Below are 17,892 nucleotides of genomic sequence, written 5' to 3'. Positions count from 1 at the left end.
ATCTGTTGTCGTCTTCCCTTGCTGGCCCGTGGTATTTGTTATTTTGCGCCTTCTTCCTGTCCTTTGCGTCTTGTTTATCGAAGACTACTTCGAGTTCGCGCAGTAGACTCTTGAATGCATCTATGTCAGATCCACACTTCCCGACAAGTGTCTGTTGATACCTAACTGGCAATTTGGAAAAGCAAAATTTAATGATTTCTCCGTTGCTATATGGACTATCTAAAAACTGATTCTTCTTGAGTAAAGCATCAAAAAATTTGGTTGCGCTTCTATGCCCGGACACTTCCAGTTCAGGACAAAATATTATTTCCTCTTTAATCCTGTCTTGCGTTTCCTTTGACCAGTAGGTCCGCAGGAATGCACCAACAAATTCCTGATAAGTCCGACACGTCGCTGCCACGCCCCGCATCTTTTCCGCAGCTTGGCCTTCGATGTGTCCACACATGAATTCTAATTTGGCCTGGGTTGGCCATGACGACGGTAATGAATTTGTAAATTGCATCACCCAGCTCTTCGGATGCATCGACCCTCCATTATCTTTGAATTTCTGGAATTTTAGTATCGACAGGAAGTGATTGTGATCAAAATTCTGTCCGATCCTCGCACTGGTGTTGTCACTCGTTTCCGATACTTGCACGTCTGCTGAGTGTCCTGATCTATCTTGCTGATAACTGTGATGTGCTACGTCTGTATCACAGTGGAAGTGGCATTCAGCATTCGCTCTTCTAAGTGGGCTGCAATTATTGGAGCTATTACTCTCTGTTTCTGCGTGTGCATTGTTAGTTCCGCACTCTGTCACTGGGCTAGAGCACGGCGGGCTTTTCCTCGGAGATACAATTCTGTGTACTCCATCATTGGTATCCGAACGCGCAGTGCTCGTGTGCCCGTTTCGCTCTAGTGTTGCTATCCGACTCTCTAATTCTTTCATTCGTTTCGTGATGTTCGTAACCACAATATTACCTTGAGTCTTTAAGAATGCTAGGGATTTTGAGTGGGACTGTGTTGTACGTCGCAAGCGACCTGCGAGTTGAGAAGTTACTTTTGCGATTTTCATTGCCCCTGTTGCTGCCGTTTTGGCTAGGCCTGCTACTTTTTGTGCTACCAATGACATTTGTTTGGCTTCTCCACATTCTTTCTTTATTGTTAGTAATTCCCCACGAATTTCCCCTATATGCGAAATTATTGCCTCAGTGTCCTTCTTACGCTGTTCATTAGCTTCTTCCTTCTCCTGCTTACGTTGTTTCTCCTCTTCTTCCTTCTCCCTCTTACGCTGTTCTTCAGCTTCTTCCTTCTCCTTCTTACGTTGTTTCTCCTCTTCTTCCTTCTCCCTCTTACGCTGTTCGTCAGCTTCTTCCTTCTCCTTCTTACGTTGTTTCTCCTCTTCTTTCTTCTCCCTCTTACGCTGTTCGTCAGCTTCTTCTTTCATTGATCGTAGGAAGCTCAGTATTGGGTTAATGTCATCAATTTGATCCTCGTCACACATGGGTGATGTAACTCTGGACACCTGGGCGCTAGAGCTCTGACGCGGCCGAGCTGGCCCCTGTCTGCTCTCGTTCGTTTGATTATAAACTCCTGCTACCGTCTCGACCTGTGTGACTGTCTCTGTTTCATCCTCTACCTCACTATCATAATCACGGCCGCAACGCTGCTCTAAGATCGCGTCCAAATCACCTTCCTGATCAATGACCCTGGCGTCCTGTCCTGCTAAAAATGTGCCCATCTCATCTCCGAACCTATTCCCGTCAGTAAACTGCCCCTTATCCATTATTCTATCCTCTTTTGTTTTAGCTTCGATCGATAATAGTCGTGCCTTACTTCTCGTTATCATTCATGAAAAACAAATTTATCTAGAATGCACAATTAAATTAATCTACTCCATATATTTTTACACATAGACATAAAATTTCAACAACGCTGTTCCAACGCTGTAATCACAAACACAATTTGATGTGGTACAGAAACCGCACACAAATCCGACAAAGTGCAATGTGGTACGGACACCACATCAACGAAACACAAAAAACAATGAACAAAAAAAATATACACTGAAAACAAAAACTGTAATCATGCGCCGCTACTTAAAACTAAACGCGAAACTACCAGAAAAAACTTGGGTATTAATCAATAAAAAAAATTAGAGAAAAAAAATTTGAATGTTCGTACTAAGAATTCTGTTTGTTAATCAGTGATTCTCAGGAAAGATCCGAGGCTAAGGGTCGCCATATTATGCGAGGTGCCGGGGCTAGCAGTGTATTGATCACTAAATTCTACTAGAATCCACATATGTAAATCATGCTCTAAGCCCCCCCTATTCTAACTCCGACTTTTGCTGTTGCACAAGGATAAAAAAAATACGCGAACTGACTCTAATCAACCCTGCCAGTGGAGTAGAAGAGAGTTTGGCACCTGCAATAATTTAATTTGATAAATAAGTTAAATAAACAAAGTTTTCATTAACATAGGGAGGAATGATAGGGTTGCTCTATCGATTAACAGAATGAAAGTTCTGTCCAAAATAACAATAGGATTTATTAAGACTAACACAAAATAATAAACAAAAACACATAAACATTTACAATAAATCAAATTGGCTCAAATTGGAGACTCATACAAACACTGTAAAGGTGAAGTTGTCCCTAAACTAGATCGTGAGGTTTAAGACGAAGTGGTATGTGGAGCCAATTCCTTGCCACTCAAATCTCAAGAGAGACACACAGCTAACCCAACAGCAATTGCTGCTACTCAAGACAGAACAAAGTTAGAAATAGACGAACAGGCGCGCTCTCCTGACTTCTGATTATCACCTAGGAAAATCCCTATCTGCCGGTGCTGCGGACATACATTACCAAAACTGCCTTATTAACTGCTAGAACACGATCTGGCGTACCGCAGGCGAGGGCTGGTTGCTTCGACGTCCTCGACCGAAAGGCGACTGCCGACTACCCAGAGCACCCGTACAGGCCGAACACCGAACATTCCCGCCCCCACGACAGTGGCCGTGGTTACGTTCCAATCAGCAACTCGAAAACCGGCGGAAATTCCACTCCATTGCCGGAGCACTACCATTCCACCAATGGAGATTCTTGGCGCCAATTTCTGTGCTGATTTTGCAGAAAGTGCGGGAATTTTCCCGCCACAACTGCGTGGGTACACAAGTCATTCCCACGCCTCGCTGGTAGCCCGCCAGAAAGTGTTTTCGCAAAGTTTCTCCAAAGTAACGGAACCTCTAGCCCAGCCGCTACTTCACACCCCAGCGGGCGTGTCTCTTGACAATGTCGGCGTCTGCAAAGCATTCACTCGACTGCCTCACACACGTCGGCTTAACTCTCTCCAGTTCCACAGAGCCCGCCTGTCACCGGACCACCCGGGTGACGAGAGACGCTGCGTGGGAAGTACGCGTGTTAAGGAAAAGCAACCCTCCACCGCATGCAACTATAGAGGAAAATCGTAAGATAGAAATATGAGAGGGGGCTCATGCCACCTCTCAACCTCTCATGTGACTGCATCGCAGTGCCACTTTTCAACAGGACAGCGCTCTGACACACATGGAAAGCGTGTCTATGAACCGTCCACATGAAGATGCGCTACTACCGTGGCCAGCAAGGTCCCCAGATCTGATTCCATAGAGCGTGTGGGGGTCTAGGTCATGTTTGCCCAATGCCAGTATAAAGGATATCAAGCACCGTTTGTAACAGTTGTGGGCCATCTCCTCTCATGAGTGGATACAACGGTTATTTACGGCACTCTTCCAATCAAATCAGCGCATGCATCCAGGCCAGAGATGTTGCAGCGTTGTGCTGACAAGCTGCGACATAGTCGCGAACCGAACAGTGATCCGGATATAGAATAAAGTTCCTTTACTTCACGTCTACGGTCATAAATTCTTTGTCATGAGACTACCGGTTTCGGTCTATAATGATCATATTCAGATCTGTTTTATATAAAAAAGTCAACTTATACTGCCAAGTTAATTGATTCGATACTGCATTCACTGAAATAACATCACTTACTGTCCGAACCTCTGAAGTTCCACTTCGCTTCCTCCTCCTCCTCTTTAGGGAGCTCCACATTTCCTGTCAGGCAGTGTGTTAAATTAATCAAATAAATTAACAAAGAAGCTCACTGTTTTACAAAGGAGATCGCACTGAAATAGGTAGAAAAAAGTGAGTAATTTCTTCAGCATAAACGTAAAACACATTAGGTTAACTGGAGAATACAAATCACAAGACAAATTCTGTATTATGATGTGAGCAAGAAAGACATCGTCAAATTATGATACAAGTGCTGTAGAACATTTGGTGTATTATGAGCGTGACGTGGATGACCTTGTGGCTTGGTGACTATCGTATTTTTATGCTGCTATTGTTTTTTTTTAATTACAGTTGTTATCGCGACTAGCGAGTAACAGGATGATTAAAACCATTTCTTGTTGAATAGTTTAGTTTTCCAAAAGCTTGCCGGCCGGAGTGGCCGAGCGGTTCTAGGCGTTACAATCTGGAGCCGCGCAACCGCTACGGTTGCAGGTTCGAATCCAGCCTCGGGCATGGATGTGTGCGAGGTTTAAGTAGTTCTAAGTTAGGTTTAAGTAGTTCTAAGTTCTAGGGGACTAATGACGTCAGCAGTTAAGTCCCATAGTGCTCAGAGCCATTTTTTTTTTCCAAAAGCTTGTTTGACCTTTAACACTCGGATAACCTTCTAAGAGCTGGCACCTGAACCACACGTCCATGTGGTCTGGAGGCTGACTGCAGTATCTGCAGAAACATCTGTTGTTGTTTCTATTAGTGAAAGCGACTGCGCTTCTCGGACCTTACTTAAAATCTCTCATTGCAAGTAAGGCGCCAACCAACATGCACTTGTCAGTGGGGTGCCAACTTCTTTGGATCGTCATGACCGCGGCTCTTTAACCGAGCCACTGACACTCGCTGAACTCACATCTGTCCTCCGTGCCTGTCCGGGACACAAGTCACCTGGCCCCGACGGTCTCCCTTATGAGTTCTACCAACAATTTTGGGACCTGCTCGGCGACCGCTTCTGCACAATGTGCGAGGAGATTTTTGCTGGATGCGACTTACCCACCGAATTTTTAACTGGACGTATCGCCCTTATTCCAAAGGTGACTGGTCACTGTCGAGCTCAGGACCTGCGTCCTATCACTGTTCTTAACACTGACTATAAGTTGGTGGCACGATGTGTGGCCTCTCGTCTCAAACAGGCGATGACTAAGGTACTTTGCCCCACTCAATCCTGTGGCGTTTCGCGCCGGAACATCTTCACCGCCGCTTCCCTGTACCGCGATGTTGTCTTCCTCACCGCCGACACTCGCACCTCAGCTGCCATTCTTTCCTTGGACTTCGCCGGTGCCTTTGACAGAGTCTCGCACCCATACCTGCTGGCCGTTATGTCGCGGATGGGTTTTGGGGAGCGCTTCATACGCATCATCCGCCACTTCTTGCATGGGGCGAATTCCACTATCGTGGTGAACGGTTGCCGGTCGCGCCCCATTCCTATCAGACGGTCAATTCGACAGGGATGTCCCTTGTCAATGTATCTGTTTGCCTTAGCGCTAGACCCCCATGCTGCGTGACATTGGCCGGTTGGTCGACGGTGTCGCTCTTCCAGGCGTCACCTTCCGCTGTGCGGCCTACGCCGACGACGTTGGTGTGTTTGTTGCTAACGCCAGGGACATCGATTCCGTTCGCCGCGTCCTCGATGTCTACGAACGGGCCTCCGGTGCTCAGTTAAATCCTAACAAGACCGTGCTGCTTCCGCTAGGGCCCCGATCGTTGACCGTCGAACGCCCCTGGTACCGCGTTGTGGGGGAACAGCGTATCTTGGGTCTTGAGGTAACTGCCTGTCCGCAGCGTATGTTAACCCTCACGTGGCGACGGCTTTTAACACGCATCCGAGGCCTTTGCGTGAGCCACGCTGATCGGCGACTCGACCTCCATCAACGCGTCCAGCTGATTAATGGTTATCTCCTATCACGGGCATGGTATGTCGCCCAACTCCTTACGCTACCAAAACAGATCGGCCGAGCCATATCACAAGCGGTATATTGGCTTTTGTGGCGGCATGCGCTGTTCAAGGTTGATGCGCTGACTTGTACGCTGCCGAAGGTCGATGGTGGCCTCGGCCTCATTGACTTTTCCCGGAAATGTGCGGCCCTTCTGATTCACCGTGTTGCCACTTTGCGCGACGCCGACCCAGGCGGGACTACAGCGGTCCTCTTCGACCGTTATCGTCCACACTCGGCGCGTGCACCGGTGTGTTTGACGCATATTCCGTTCCGGCTGACGACGGTAAAGGACTATTATCTCCACCGCAGTTATATCCTCCCAGTAGCCACGGACAAGGCACGCACATCGCGGCGCCTTTACCATGCACTTCGCGGCCAGCCCACACCGCATAAATTGGAGGGCAGACGACCATCAGTCATTTGGAGCCATGTTTGGGCCAATATCAACAACTCCGCCCTTCCCACGGAAGTTTCGGCACTCTGGTATCGTGTCGTCAACAATTTGATTCCCACCAATCACCGCCTGGCGGCCATCCGTCTACGGCCATCGGCTGCTTGCGGCCGGTGTGGTGACATCGATACCAGAGAACACCGACTCCTCTGCCCTCTCGTCACGGAAGTGTGGGACCTTGCCCGTGGGCTCTTAGCGCTGATTGGTGGGACGACACCGGACAATGTATCCATCGACTGGTTCCTTACCCCTGATCTTCAAACCAACCCCCGGACGCGACGGAACGCAATGGTGTGGCTCTTGGGCCACACCATTTTCACGATCTATGACCTCTCCCTCACCGATGCTGTCACCTTCATGGATTACCTGTGGAGCCAGCATCGCCTGATGGAATCTGACCGGACATACACCAATACCTTTGCTCGGTTTTTGAAGGTTGCCATGATTCATGGATACCAAAAGGTACTCAGGGTTAACTAAGGCACCTCGTATACCCTAAATTTGATATTGGCCTTCTGGGCATCACTGGAGTAGGCTATTCTGTGATACAACTGATTTGCCAATTGGTTCCCTGGGACTTGAGTAAACATTTATGGGTAATTCTGGAAAATTGGAAAACAGGTAATATTCTTAGAGGATTATCCTTCGTTAATTCTATAGGCGATGGGATTATCTCGCCAGTTCCGTTTCATTTGTGTGTCCTGCCATCCCTGGTTTAGTTTGCCTTCATTTATGTCTTTCTTTATTATTTCTTTTAGTTCAACACCATCAATTGCTTCGCACCTGCAGAGAGGGGTGTGTTTTCTGAGTATTGTGTCGACGCTCCCTAAGGCATAGCAGAGTGTGCCTCTGTTTTTATTTCGTTTTCCGGCAATAAGGCTTGCCACTACCAGCACACTGCTTAACGTGCTGCGTTGACACTTGAGGATGGCGGCAAACTTGGAGAGGACAAGGAAGGGCTATAGGGGAGGAAGGAGGCCCAAAAAAAAAAAAAAAAAAAAAAAAAAAAAAAAAAAAAAACTTGTGTGGTACTAATTCTAATGACCAACCTAACAGTGTCTTTGTAGCAAGTTCCGAAACAAGTATGAAATGTTAGGTCTCCAGAATCTGGTGACATTTTTCGGCGAAATTCACCTTCAAAAATGGTTCAAATGGCTCTGAGCACTATGGGACTTAACTTCTGAGGTCATCAGTTCCCTAGAACTTAGAACTAACTAAACCTAACTAATCTAAGGACATCACACACATCCATGCCCGTGGCAGGATTCGAACCTGCGACCGTAGAGGTCGCGCGGTTCCAGGCTGTAGCGCCTAGAACCGCTCGGCCACTCTGGCCGGCAATTCACCTTCCAGGCGGAGTCTGTGACGTTCACCGGCTTTTTTTCTTCATTGATTGTCCTCTGTGTCGACGTACTTCGTTGTGATATTGGCTGAAAAAATAGGGGTGGAAGTGCAGTACTGTCTACTGTAAATGATGTAGCCGACAGATGCACAGTTGCGTTTCACAATTCTTTACTTTCACTGTTCTCAATCCCCCAATATTACACAGTTATATGGCCAGTGCACTATTGTTTAACTTTCGATAAGCCTAATTAATAGGCTGCAGGCAAACATCCACATACTGCTACAATAGTTTACTGCTGAACATATATGAGCAGTAAAAACCTACCCCACATTTCACAGTTCTTGAAGAATAAAAAGGTACATATGGAATAGACACTGTCATTGTTTTAACACACAGCTTAATTGTGTTGTACTTATTTCACAGTTAAGCTGATGCATTGTTGTAGAACTAACTGTTGTGTCGATTCCCTAAGGTCTCGACACAATGAGTGGCTAGGTGCACGCGAAACTAACGCAGACGGGCGTAAATTCTGAAACAGGAGACTGGATGAAAACTATAAAGAAAAGAAAAGAGATTTTAATATACTTAACTTTAATGTAGTCTTGTTCTTGTTGAAATACATCTCTTGCATAGTAGTAAGCAATTAGCAATGATACACATGGCGCCTTGCTAGGTAGTAGCGATGGACTAGCTGAAGGCTATTTAATCTGTCTCTCGGCAAATGAGAGGAATACTTCGTAGGTCTTGTCGCAAGCTATGTCGTCCGTACAACTGGGGCGAGGTCATGTCCGTGTCTTGTGACCTGCCATGTGGTGGCGCTAGGATTGCGAATACACAGTGGCGACACGCGGGTCCGACATGTACTACAGGACCGCGGCCGATTTAAGTTACCACCTAGCAAGTGTGGTGTCTAGCGGTGACACCACACTAACCATTATGGGTTTCTCGTCTGAAATTCGGCCGTGGACTCACTCACTCACAGCACGGACTGAATATCGAGTCCGATGGGGCAGGAGTCTAAGGAGCGAAGCTGCTGTTCCTCCTTGGTAGGCAATGGTGGTTACGATGGCCTCTGGTACGGATGGTCCTCAGGCTACTTCCGAAGATTTTCGGGCGATGGCGGCTGCGCCCTCTGGGACAGGTTTTCTTCTGCCGGAGCGCCACTCTTCCTTCAGCCACTTCTCGGCGACCGGGTAGATGTGCTCCCAGTCGTCGGGGGTGAAGATGGGGAGGGCTTTGATCGCTCGATGGCCGTGGACTGACTGTCTCGGGACCAAAAATCGGGCCCTTATATATCCTCACAATAATAGGTACTGAAACTACACATTGTTTGAAGTTAAATTTACTACAATTATAACTTAACTCATTAAATTGACTGAATACATCGAAAAATTCCATCATTTTAACGCTTTCTTTTACTACAAGAGTTAGGCCGAATTATTTGTTTAAATGATGAAATTAACAGATATCGTTACCCAAACAATACTTTTGACAAAACTGTTAATTACTTTAGAATTAATTAAGGTCTGGCTTTGCTAACATGTTTTCGAATAGAGCCAAATAAATCCTGTAAAAATACTATTAGTTGTTCCTCAAAATGTTTACAATCAGTACAGAATTTATATTTGTTTATAAGTCAATAATAGAGTTTAAGTTACGAAACAATTACTGATTTCACCCTATAACAAAATACAGGAATAGTCAAAATAAATTGGATAATCAATTACATACATAAAAGTAAGCACAAAATTAGATCTGGTGTCATATTCCTTACAACTGAGGGCCAACCCTTTTCTTTTATGAAAATGCAGATTATGCTCACTTATGTTAATGGTAATTAGTTAAAAGTGAAAAAACGAATTTAAGGAGGCAGATGGCCAGACAAAAGGGAAGTTCAAATGGCTCTGAGCACTATGGGACTTCTGAGGTCATGAGTCCCCTAGAACTTAGAACTACTTAAACCTAATTAACCTAAGGACATCACACACATCCATGCCCGAGGCGGGATTCGAACCTGCGACCGTAGCGGTCGCGCGGTTCCAGACTGAAGCGCCAGAACCGCTCGGCCACTCCGGCCGGCAAGAGGGAAGTAAAAATATCCCAGCTTGCTACATCACAAGCCTCGCACTCGAAGGTAGACGTTTATCACACATACACTTGGCTTTAACGGTAAACACCATCTTGGCGATAATTTTAATTTATTAATGATTATATACAGCCTCAGAAAAATAGGGGGAAATAAAGGAACATCATGTTATTATTTTCATCTCTCGGTCGTTCCCGCAACACACATGACATTAATTATAAATTCTTCTAACCAGTAATTAATAAAGTTTTTCAGTAATTTTGAACCTCAGTATTTACGAAATCTGTGTAATAGTGGAATATGAGAGTAACATCGCCACCCCCTGAGGGTGCCGGTTGTGTGTCCCATACTCGCACGGGACTGCTACACGTATTCCCTAAAGCTACTTTGTACTAACAAAACACTTAGATGTTAATTATTGTTTAAACCGTTGGCCAAACAAACCTAATAGACTGGGGGTTTTCCTCTGTAAATCACCTGTGTCATACGTTCTGCGGATGACAGTTCTGCATGCATTCCGTAGCAACCCTGCAAAAAGAACATCTTTTCTCAATTATGTAGACTGTGTAGACCTTAAGATTTGTGTAAAAGGTTTTGAAAATCATACTCTTTTATATTGTTGGAAGGTGGGGTTAAATGTTCACTACAAGCGATAGTGAATTTTCACCCCAACAGTGTTATCGATAGAAGCCTGCCACTTACACATTTTGAATCTACATCTTATAAGCTATAGTATATAGGAACTACGCGCATTTTTCTAAAGGCTTAATCAGTGTTCATTTCCTCCACCTAATGGAATACTCTGCCCTCGGCTGGCCATTTTTCTGGTCACGTTATTAGTGTGAAAAGATGTGGTATTTTGTTCCGATGTGCGTACTGGCGTGATAATCTCAATATGTCATTAACTGCAAGTCAAAAACTTGTCTATTTCAAGATTGTAATTGACAATTTCTTGTTCTCGTTCTTCACTGAACACTCTTCTCAAGCTTCCCGTAATCTTTTTGTGACCTACTGCGTCTCCATTTCTTCGTAGAACTCTTCTGTTCAGCGTGGTACATGGAACATTAAATTCCTTTTTTTGTCGTAGAAAAAAGCGTGTTAACATTATTCACCGCCTCAGTAGCATTTTCCATCGTAAGATGATCCCATGTTTGTTGCTCTGATTGTCAGACATATTTTCAAGGCGTCTTGCTGTTCTATTGTCTGAAGCAACATCAAGCTGCTGCAGCAAACTGTTTTCAATCGGATTTTTGTGCTACGTCAAATATAAAAGAAAGGCAATGGTTTTCGATATAATTAATAAATTAATTCAAGATCGCCAAAAAAAGATAGAACGATACTTTTGTGTATAAACGAATTTAGCAATCGGTTTGTAGTGGTATATGGAAGTAGTAACCAAATCTCTTTGTGGAGAACAGATTAAGAATAAACTGTAGTAGTGTGGACGAGAAGTGTGGGTACTTTTTCCTATCAGACACCATGTCGGGATTAGTGGTTCAAGGATGAAACCATCAAAGTGAAAGAAACAAAAAGGAACTACATTTGTAAGCCATAAGATGTTGTTGAAACACAGATGCTGCAAAAAGTTATTAATCTTCCTGTAACCTAGTAACAAGAGTAATACAACTGTCTTACCCTACATCAGAGACTGAAAATCATAAAACTTCTTAGTAAAAATAACGGTAAAAAGGTTCCTCTGTTAGGCTCGCTGGGTGCAGTGATAGTGTTCATTAGAACGAACCTGACGACTGCTTGGTAGCCAACAGCACTGTTGAGGTCAAGAAATATGCTAGGGTCACTTTTCCTGCTCTGACCACTTTAGCCCACATTCTCCCATAGCACGAAAATGGATGGAAAAAAGTCGATACACCAAAAGGTATTTAAAGTAGACTAATGAAATTTGGGGAATACATCTATCTGTGTAACATATTTAAGTGATTAATATTGTAAGATCACAGGTTAATGCACGTGCGAGAGAAACGGTTACAAATGTGAAATGCTGCTACATTAATAACCGGTGTAACCGCCAGAATGTTGAATACAAGCGTGCAAACGTGCATGCATTGTGTTATACAGGTGCCGGATGTCAGTTCGTAGGATGGAGTTCCACGCCTGTTGCACTTGGTCGGTCAATACAGGGTCGGTTAATGTTGGATGTGGATGACCCTGGAGTTGTCACCCGATGATGTCCTGTATATGCTCAACTGGAGATAGATCTGTTGAACGAGCAGACCAGGCAACACGTCGACACTCTGCAGAGCATGTTGGGTTACAACAATGGTATGTGAACGACCGTTATCCTGTTGGAAAATAACCCCTGCGATGCTGTTCATAAGTGGCAACACAACATATCGTATCACCAGACTGGCTTATTTGCAACCAGGGTACGTAGTATAATCACGAGAGTGCTCCACCTGTCAAACGAAGGCGCACCCCAGAGCGTAATTCCAGATGTAGGTCCAGTGTGTTTAGCATACAGATAGGCTGGCTGCAGGCCCTCAACTGGCCCACTTCTAACCAACACACGTCCATCACTGGCACCAACGCAGAACCAGCATTCATCAGAGAACACAAGAGACCTCCCCCCTGCCCACCAATGAGTTCTCGCTCAACATCACTGACGCCGCAAATGGCGGTGGTTTGTGGTTAGTGGAATTCACGCTACAGGGCTTTTGACTCGGTGCTGTCCTTGAAGTAACCGATTTGTAACCGTTGTGTCACTGTGGTGCCTACTGCTGCTCAGATTGCTGCTGGTGATGCAGTATGACGTGCCAGAGGGATACTCCGAGTATGACGGTCTTCCCACTCGGTAGAGCCACGTAGCCGCCCGCAGTCCGATCTTCTTGCGGCCGTAGGTTTCTGTGACCTCCACTGCTAGAAATGATGTACAGTGGCTACATTCCTGCCAAATGGTTCTGCAATATCGCAGAGAGAATATCTAGCTTTTCGTAGTCCCATTACATGATCTCGTTCAAACTCAGTGAGGTATTGTCCTAGTTTCTTTGTCGTCTTAAAGGCATTTTTGACTAACATCAACTCACTACGTCCAGTCTCAAAGGTGACTAACGCGAACGGCTTTTACATTGTGAATTAAAAGCGAACTGATTTGCATCCTCTTAGTGGCGCTACTAGCGCCAATCTTATGCGACTGACGCTCAATTTTCATAGACGCGATCTTTCATATGTATGTATGTATGTACACTATGTGATCAAAAGTATCCGGACACCCTCAAAAATATATGTTTTCCATATTAGGTGTCTTGTGCAGCCACCTACTGCCAGGTACTCCATATCAGTGACCTCAGTAGTCATTAGACACAGTGAGAGGGCTCTCCGCGGAACTCACGGGCTTTGAACGTGGTCAGGTGATTGGGTGTCACTTGAGTCATACGTCTGTACGCGAGATTTCCACACACCTAAACGTCCCTAGGTCAACAGTTTACGATGCGATAGTGAAGTGGAAACGTGAAGGGATACGTACAGCACAAAAGCGTACAGGCCGACCTCGTCTGTTGACTGACAGAGACCGCCAACCGTTGAAGAGGGTGCTAATGTGTAACAGACAGACGTCTGCCCAGACCATCACGCAGGAATTCCAAACTGCATCAGGATCCACTGCAAGTACTATTACAGTTAGGCGAGAGGTGCAAAAACTTGGATTTCACGGTCGAGTGGCTACTCATAAGCCACATATGACGGCGGTAAATGCCAAACGCCGTCTCGCTTGGGGTAAGGAGGGCAACATTGAACGATTGAATAGTGGAAAAACGTGTGGAGTGACGAATCACGGTACACAATGTGGCGATGCATGGCAGGGTGTGAGTATGGTAAACGCCCAGTGGACGTCGTCTGCCAGCGTCGGTAGCGCCAACAGTAAAATTCGGAGGCAGTGGTGTTATGGTGTGGTCGAGTTTTTCAGGGAGGGGGCTTGCATCGCTTGTCGTTTTGCGTGGCACTATCAAAGCACAGGCCTACATTGATGTTTTAAGCATCTTCTTGCTTCCCACTGTTGAAAATTTGGGAATGGTGGATGCATCTTTCAATACGATCGAGCACCTGTTCATAATGCACGGCCTGTGACGGAGTGGTTACCCGACAATAATATCCCGGTAATAGCCTAGCCTGCACAGAGTCCTGACATGAATTGTATAGCACGCCTTTGGGATGTTTTGAAACGCCGACTTCGTGCCACTCCTCACCGACCGACATCGATACCTCAGTGCAGCACTCCGCGAAGAATAGGCTGCCATTCCTCAAGAAACCTCCCAGCCACTGACTGTACGTATGCCTGCAAGAGTGGAAGCTGTCATCAAGGCTAAGCGTGGGCCAACACCACATTGAATTCCAGAATCACCGATAGAGGGCGCCACGAACTTGTAAGTCATTTTCAGCCAGGTGTCCGGATACTTTTGATCACATAGCGTGTGTATGTATTAAACCGGGGACCTAGAAACGACAGAGGGGCTTCGTCACGCCGTAGCCGTCAGTGGTTCAGGCCACAGCTGTCCACCAACATCATCGCCGCCCCACATCGAACCCAGGGTTATTGTGCGGTTCGGTCCCCAGTGGAACCCCTCGGGAACGCCTCATGCCAGACAACCCCCAATGTTTGCGTGGTAGAATAATTATGGAGTCCGCCTTCGTGGAAACGGTTTTTGCGCCGAAATCGCTGACACAGGGTAGCTGAGGCGGAATAAGGGGGACCAACCCGCATTCGCTGAGGTAGATGCAAAACCGCCTGAAAAATCATTCACAGGCTCGCCGGCACACCAGACATCGACAGTAATCCGTCGGGCGGATTCGAGCCGGGGATCGGCACGCATTCCCGCTCGAGAAGCAGCGCGTGAGACCGCGCGGCTAGCCGGGCGGACATCTTTCAGATGTAGAAACACGCCAAACTTTAGTTTATCCCGCACAACTCCTTCTTGGTGTTGCGATTTTTTTTCCGTCAGTTTAGATGTCTGAAATCCTTTCTGTCGTCTGATGACGGATTAAACATCAAATTATTACAGTACTGGCCATTAAAATAGCTACACCAAGAAGAAATGTAGATGATAAACGGGTATTCATTGGACAAATATATTATACTAGAACTGAAATGTGATTACATTTTCACGCAATTTGGGTGCATAGATCCTGAGAAATCAGTACCCAGAACAACCACCTCTGGCCGTAATAACGGCCTTGATACGCCTGGGCATTGAGTCAAACAGAGCTTGGATGGCGTGTACAGGTACAGCTGCCCATGCAGCTTCAACACGATACCACAGTTCATCAAGAGTAGTGACTGGCGTATTGTGACGAGGCAGTTGCTCGGCCACCATTGATCAGACGTTTTCAATTGGTGAAAGATCTGGAGAATATGCTGGCTAGGGCAGCAGTCGAACATTTTCTGTATCTAGAAAGGCCCGTACAGGATCTGCAACATGCGGTCGTGCATTATCCTGCTGAAATGTAGGGTTTCGCAGGAATCGAATGAAGGGTAGAACCACTTGTCGTAACACATCTGAAATGTAACGTCCACTTTTCAAAATGCCGTAAATGCGAATAAGAGGTGACCGAGACGTGTAACCAATGGCACCCCTTACCATCACGTCAGGTGATATGCCAGTATGGCGATGACGAATACACGCTTCCAATGTGCGTTCTCCGCGATGTCGCCAAACACGGATGCGACCATCATGATGCTGTAAACAGAACCTGGATTCATCCGAAGAAATGACGTTTTGCCATTCGTGCACCCAGGTCCGTCGTCGAGTACACCATCGCAGGCTCTCCTGTCTGTGATGCAGCGTCAAGGGTAACAGTAGCCATGGTCTCGGAGATGATAGTCCATGCTGCTGCAAACGTCGTCGAACTGTTCTTGCAGATGGTTGTTGTCTTGCAAACGTCCCCATCTGTTGACTCAGGGATCGAGACGTGGCTGCACGATCCGTTACAGCCATGCGGATAAGATGCCTGTCATCTCGACTGCTAGTGATACGAGGCTGTAGGGATCCAGCACGGCGCTCCGTATTACCCTCCAGAACACACCGATTCCATGTTCTGCTAACAGTCCAGCAACGCGAGCAGCATTGTCGCGATACGATAAACCGCAATCGCGATAGGCTACAATCCGACGTTTTTCAAATTCGGAAACGTGATGGTACGCATTTCTCCTCCTTACACGAGGCATCACAACAACGTTTCACCAGGCAACGCCGGTCAATTGCTGTTTTTGTATGAGAAATGGGTTGGAAGCTTTCCTCATGTCAGCACGTTGTAGGTGTCGCCACCGGTGCCAAACTTGTGCGAATGCTCTGAAACGCTAATCATTTGCATATCACAGCATGTTATTGCTGTCGGTTAAATTTGGCGTCTGTAGCACGTTATCTTCATGGTGTAGCAATTATAATTTCCAGTAGTGTAGTTTTTTAGTGTGACCCTTGCTACATATAAAAGAAAATTTCATTCATGTAAGCCCCTTACCTGCAGATATTTATTTTGCTCTTCAATCTGGCGTAGCAACCCCAGCACAATACTACTAACTCGTGCCCTGACGATTGCACAGATGCCGCCCAACGCCGGACAGCTGTCGCTGAGTAGCTACAGTGTGGGCGTGTCCAGCGGCGGCAACGGCGTGGGCGTGGCGAGCGATGCCGGGGGCGCCGGTGTGGGCGGCGTCGGCGTGAGCGTGGGCGGCCTGCAGCTGGTGCCGTGCTGGTGCTCCGTGGCCAGGGTCGAGAGCGAGGAGTCCCCCGGAGGCGCCGGTTCGGTCCCCGGCGCCGGCAGCGCGGGCGGCTCCTTCATGGTGCAGGCAGCGCAGCCCGTGGGCAACTAGTGGGCCGCCCTTCGCTGGGAGGCGCCCTGACAACGCCACGGCCGGCCTCCACAGCATTGCTAACTCACTCACAGGGGGCGCCTTCGGAGCGCCGCTCTCTGCCGTTGGCGGGACACCTCACACACTGGCTGGCCTCGCGGTGACGTCACTCTCCTAACCCACCTCATACCTTTACCTCACTTCCTGCGCCGACGATTACACCTTTGGTTTAGTTTCGAGATAACTACTTCAAGTAGCAATATCTCACTGGGATTAAGGAATCCTACTCTCCCACCAAACGTTTTGTTGTAAATATTGTTTGCCTCTTTATATACTAAAAAGTGGAATATAATGTTTCTTGAAATATATTAGAGTAACTTGCAGTACTACTCATTTTCTGCTTCTTCTTACACTTGGTGTCAGATCACTTACAGTGATCGTACGTTTGGGCTTGACTCTCTCATAATACTATTTTACAAACAATCGATGCAGTATACGTCACGATAGTAGCAGTCACTTAGTAATGTTCCTGCTGTCAGCCCTTTCCTATCAGCCTTTCCAATATTGTGTATCTATAGGACAAGGTCCTTGTGTACCCATGTGCAGCATGAGAAAATTGGAGAGCTCCCCTCAATTGGGTAGTACCAAAAGCTGTCAACTTCAACACTCCAGGTGCAATTTTGGATGCGGGAGCGTAGTGGGATGAAAAATAATGACGTTTCCTTCGCAGCCGAGCTTTTCTGGAGAACAAATTTTCCAGCTGCTTGTGCTTCCTGAGACATTGCCTGCCATCACAGTACAACTTCCATTATTTACGACGACAGTCGTAAACCTTTTTAACCCCCATCTTACAGATTTCAGCTCCGTGCTTTTACTGAACATGTTGCTCAAACACCTGCAATCAGTTAACACTATTTCGATTTACCAACGAATATAACAATAAGTATTCTTCCATCTGTTACAACCATCTTGCAGAAAACATTCACAGCATTTATTTTGAACACGAAACAAATCCATTATGAAGCAAAGTGACGCTGTATCGCACATACACTCATAGCTGTTTATTTTCGCACTTCTCTCTTCTTCTTGCTAACAGGGATCGATGTACCATTTTTCAGATGCTCATTTTGTGCATTAGAATATTTACTGTTTTCACTTTCTTAGTGATACATCGCTACATTGCACGAAACGTCAC

General features: G+C 46.3%; 1 protein-coding gene across 1 annotated transcript in view; it reads left to right on the top strand.

The window, feature by feature from the left end:
• Positions 1-16,718, top strand: part of LOC126260291 (uncharacterized) — a 146,355-nt gene extending 129,637 nt beyond the window's left edge. Inside the window, exon 4 of the mRNA XM_049957615.1 lies at positions 16,449-16,718. Within this exon, the coding sequence (XP_049813572.1) occupies positions 16,449-16,718 (270 nt within the window). The remainder of the gene's footprint in view (positions 1-16,448) is intronic.
• The last annotated feature ends 1,174 nt before the right edge of the window (positions 16,719-17,892 follow it).

Source organism: Schistocerca nitens, chromosome 5 (genome assembly GCF_023898315.1).
Source record: "Schistocerca nitens isolate TAMUIC-IGC-003100 chromosome 5, iqSchNite1.1, whole genome shotgun sequence".
In the NCBI taxonomy this organism is placed as follows: Eukaryota; Metazoa; Arthropoda; class Insecta; order Orthoptera; family Acrididae; genus Schistocerca; species Schistocerca nitens.
The sequence above is the reverse complement of the archived record's forward strand: the minus strand, read 5'-3'. Positions and strand labels throughout refer to the sequence as shown.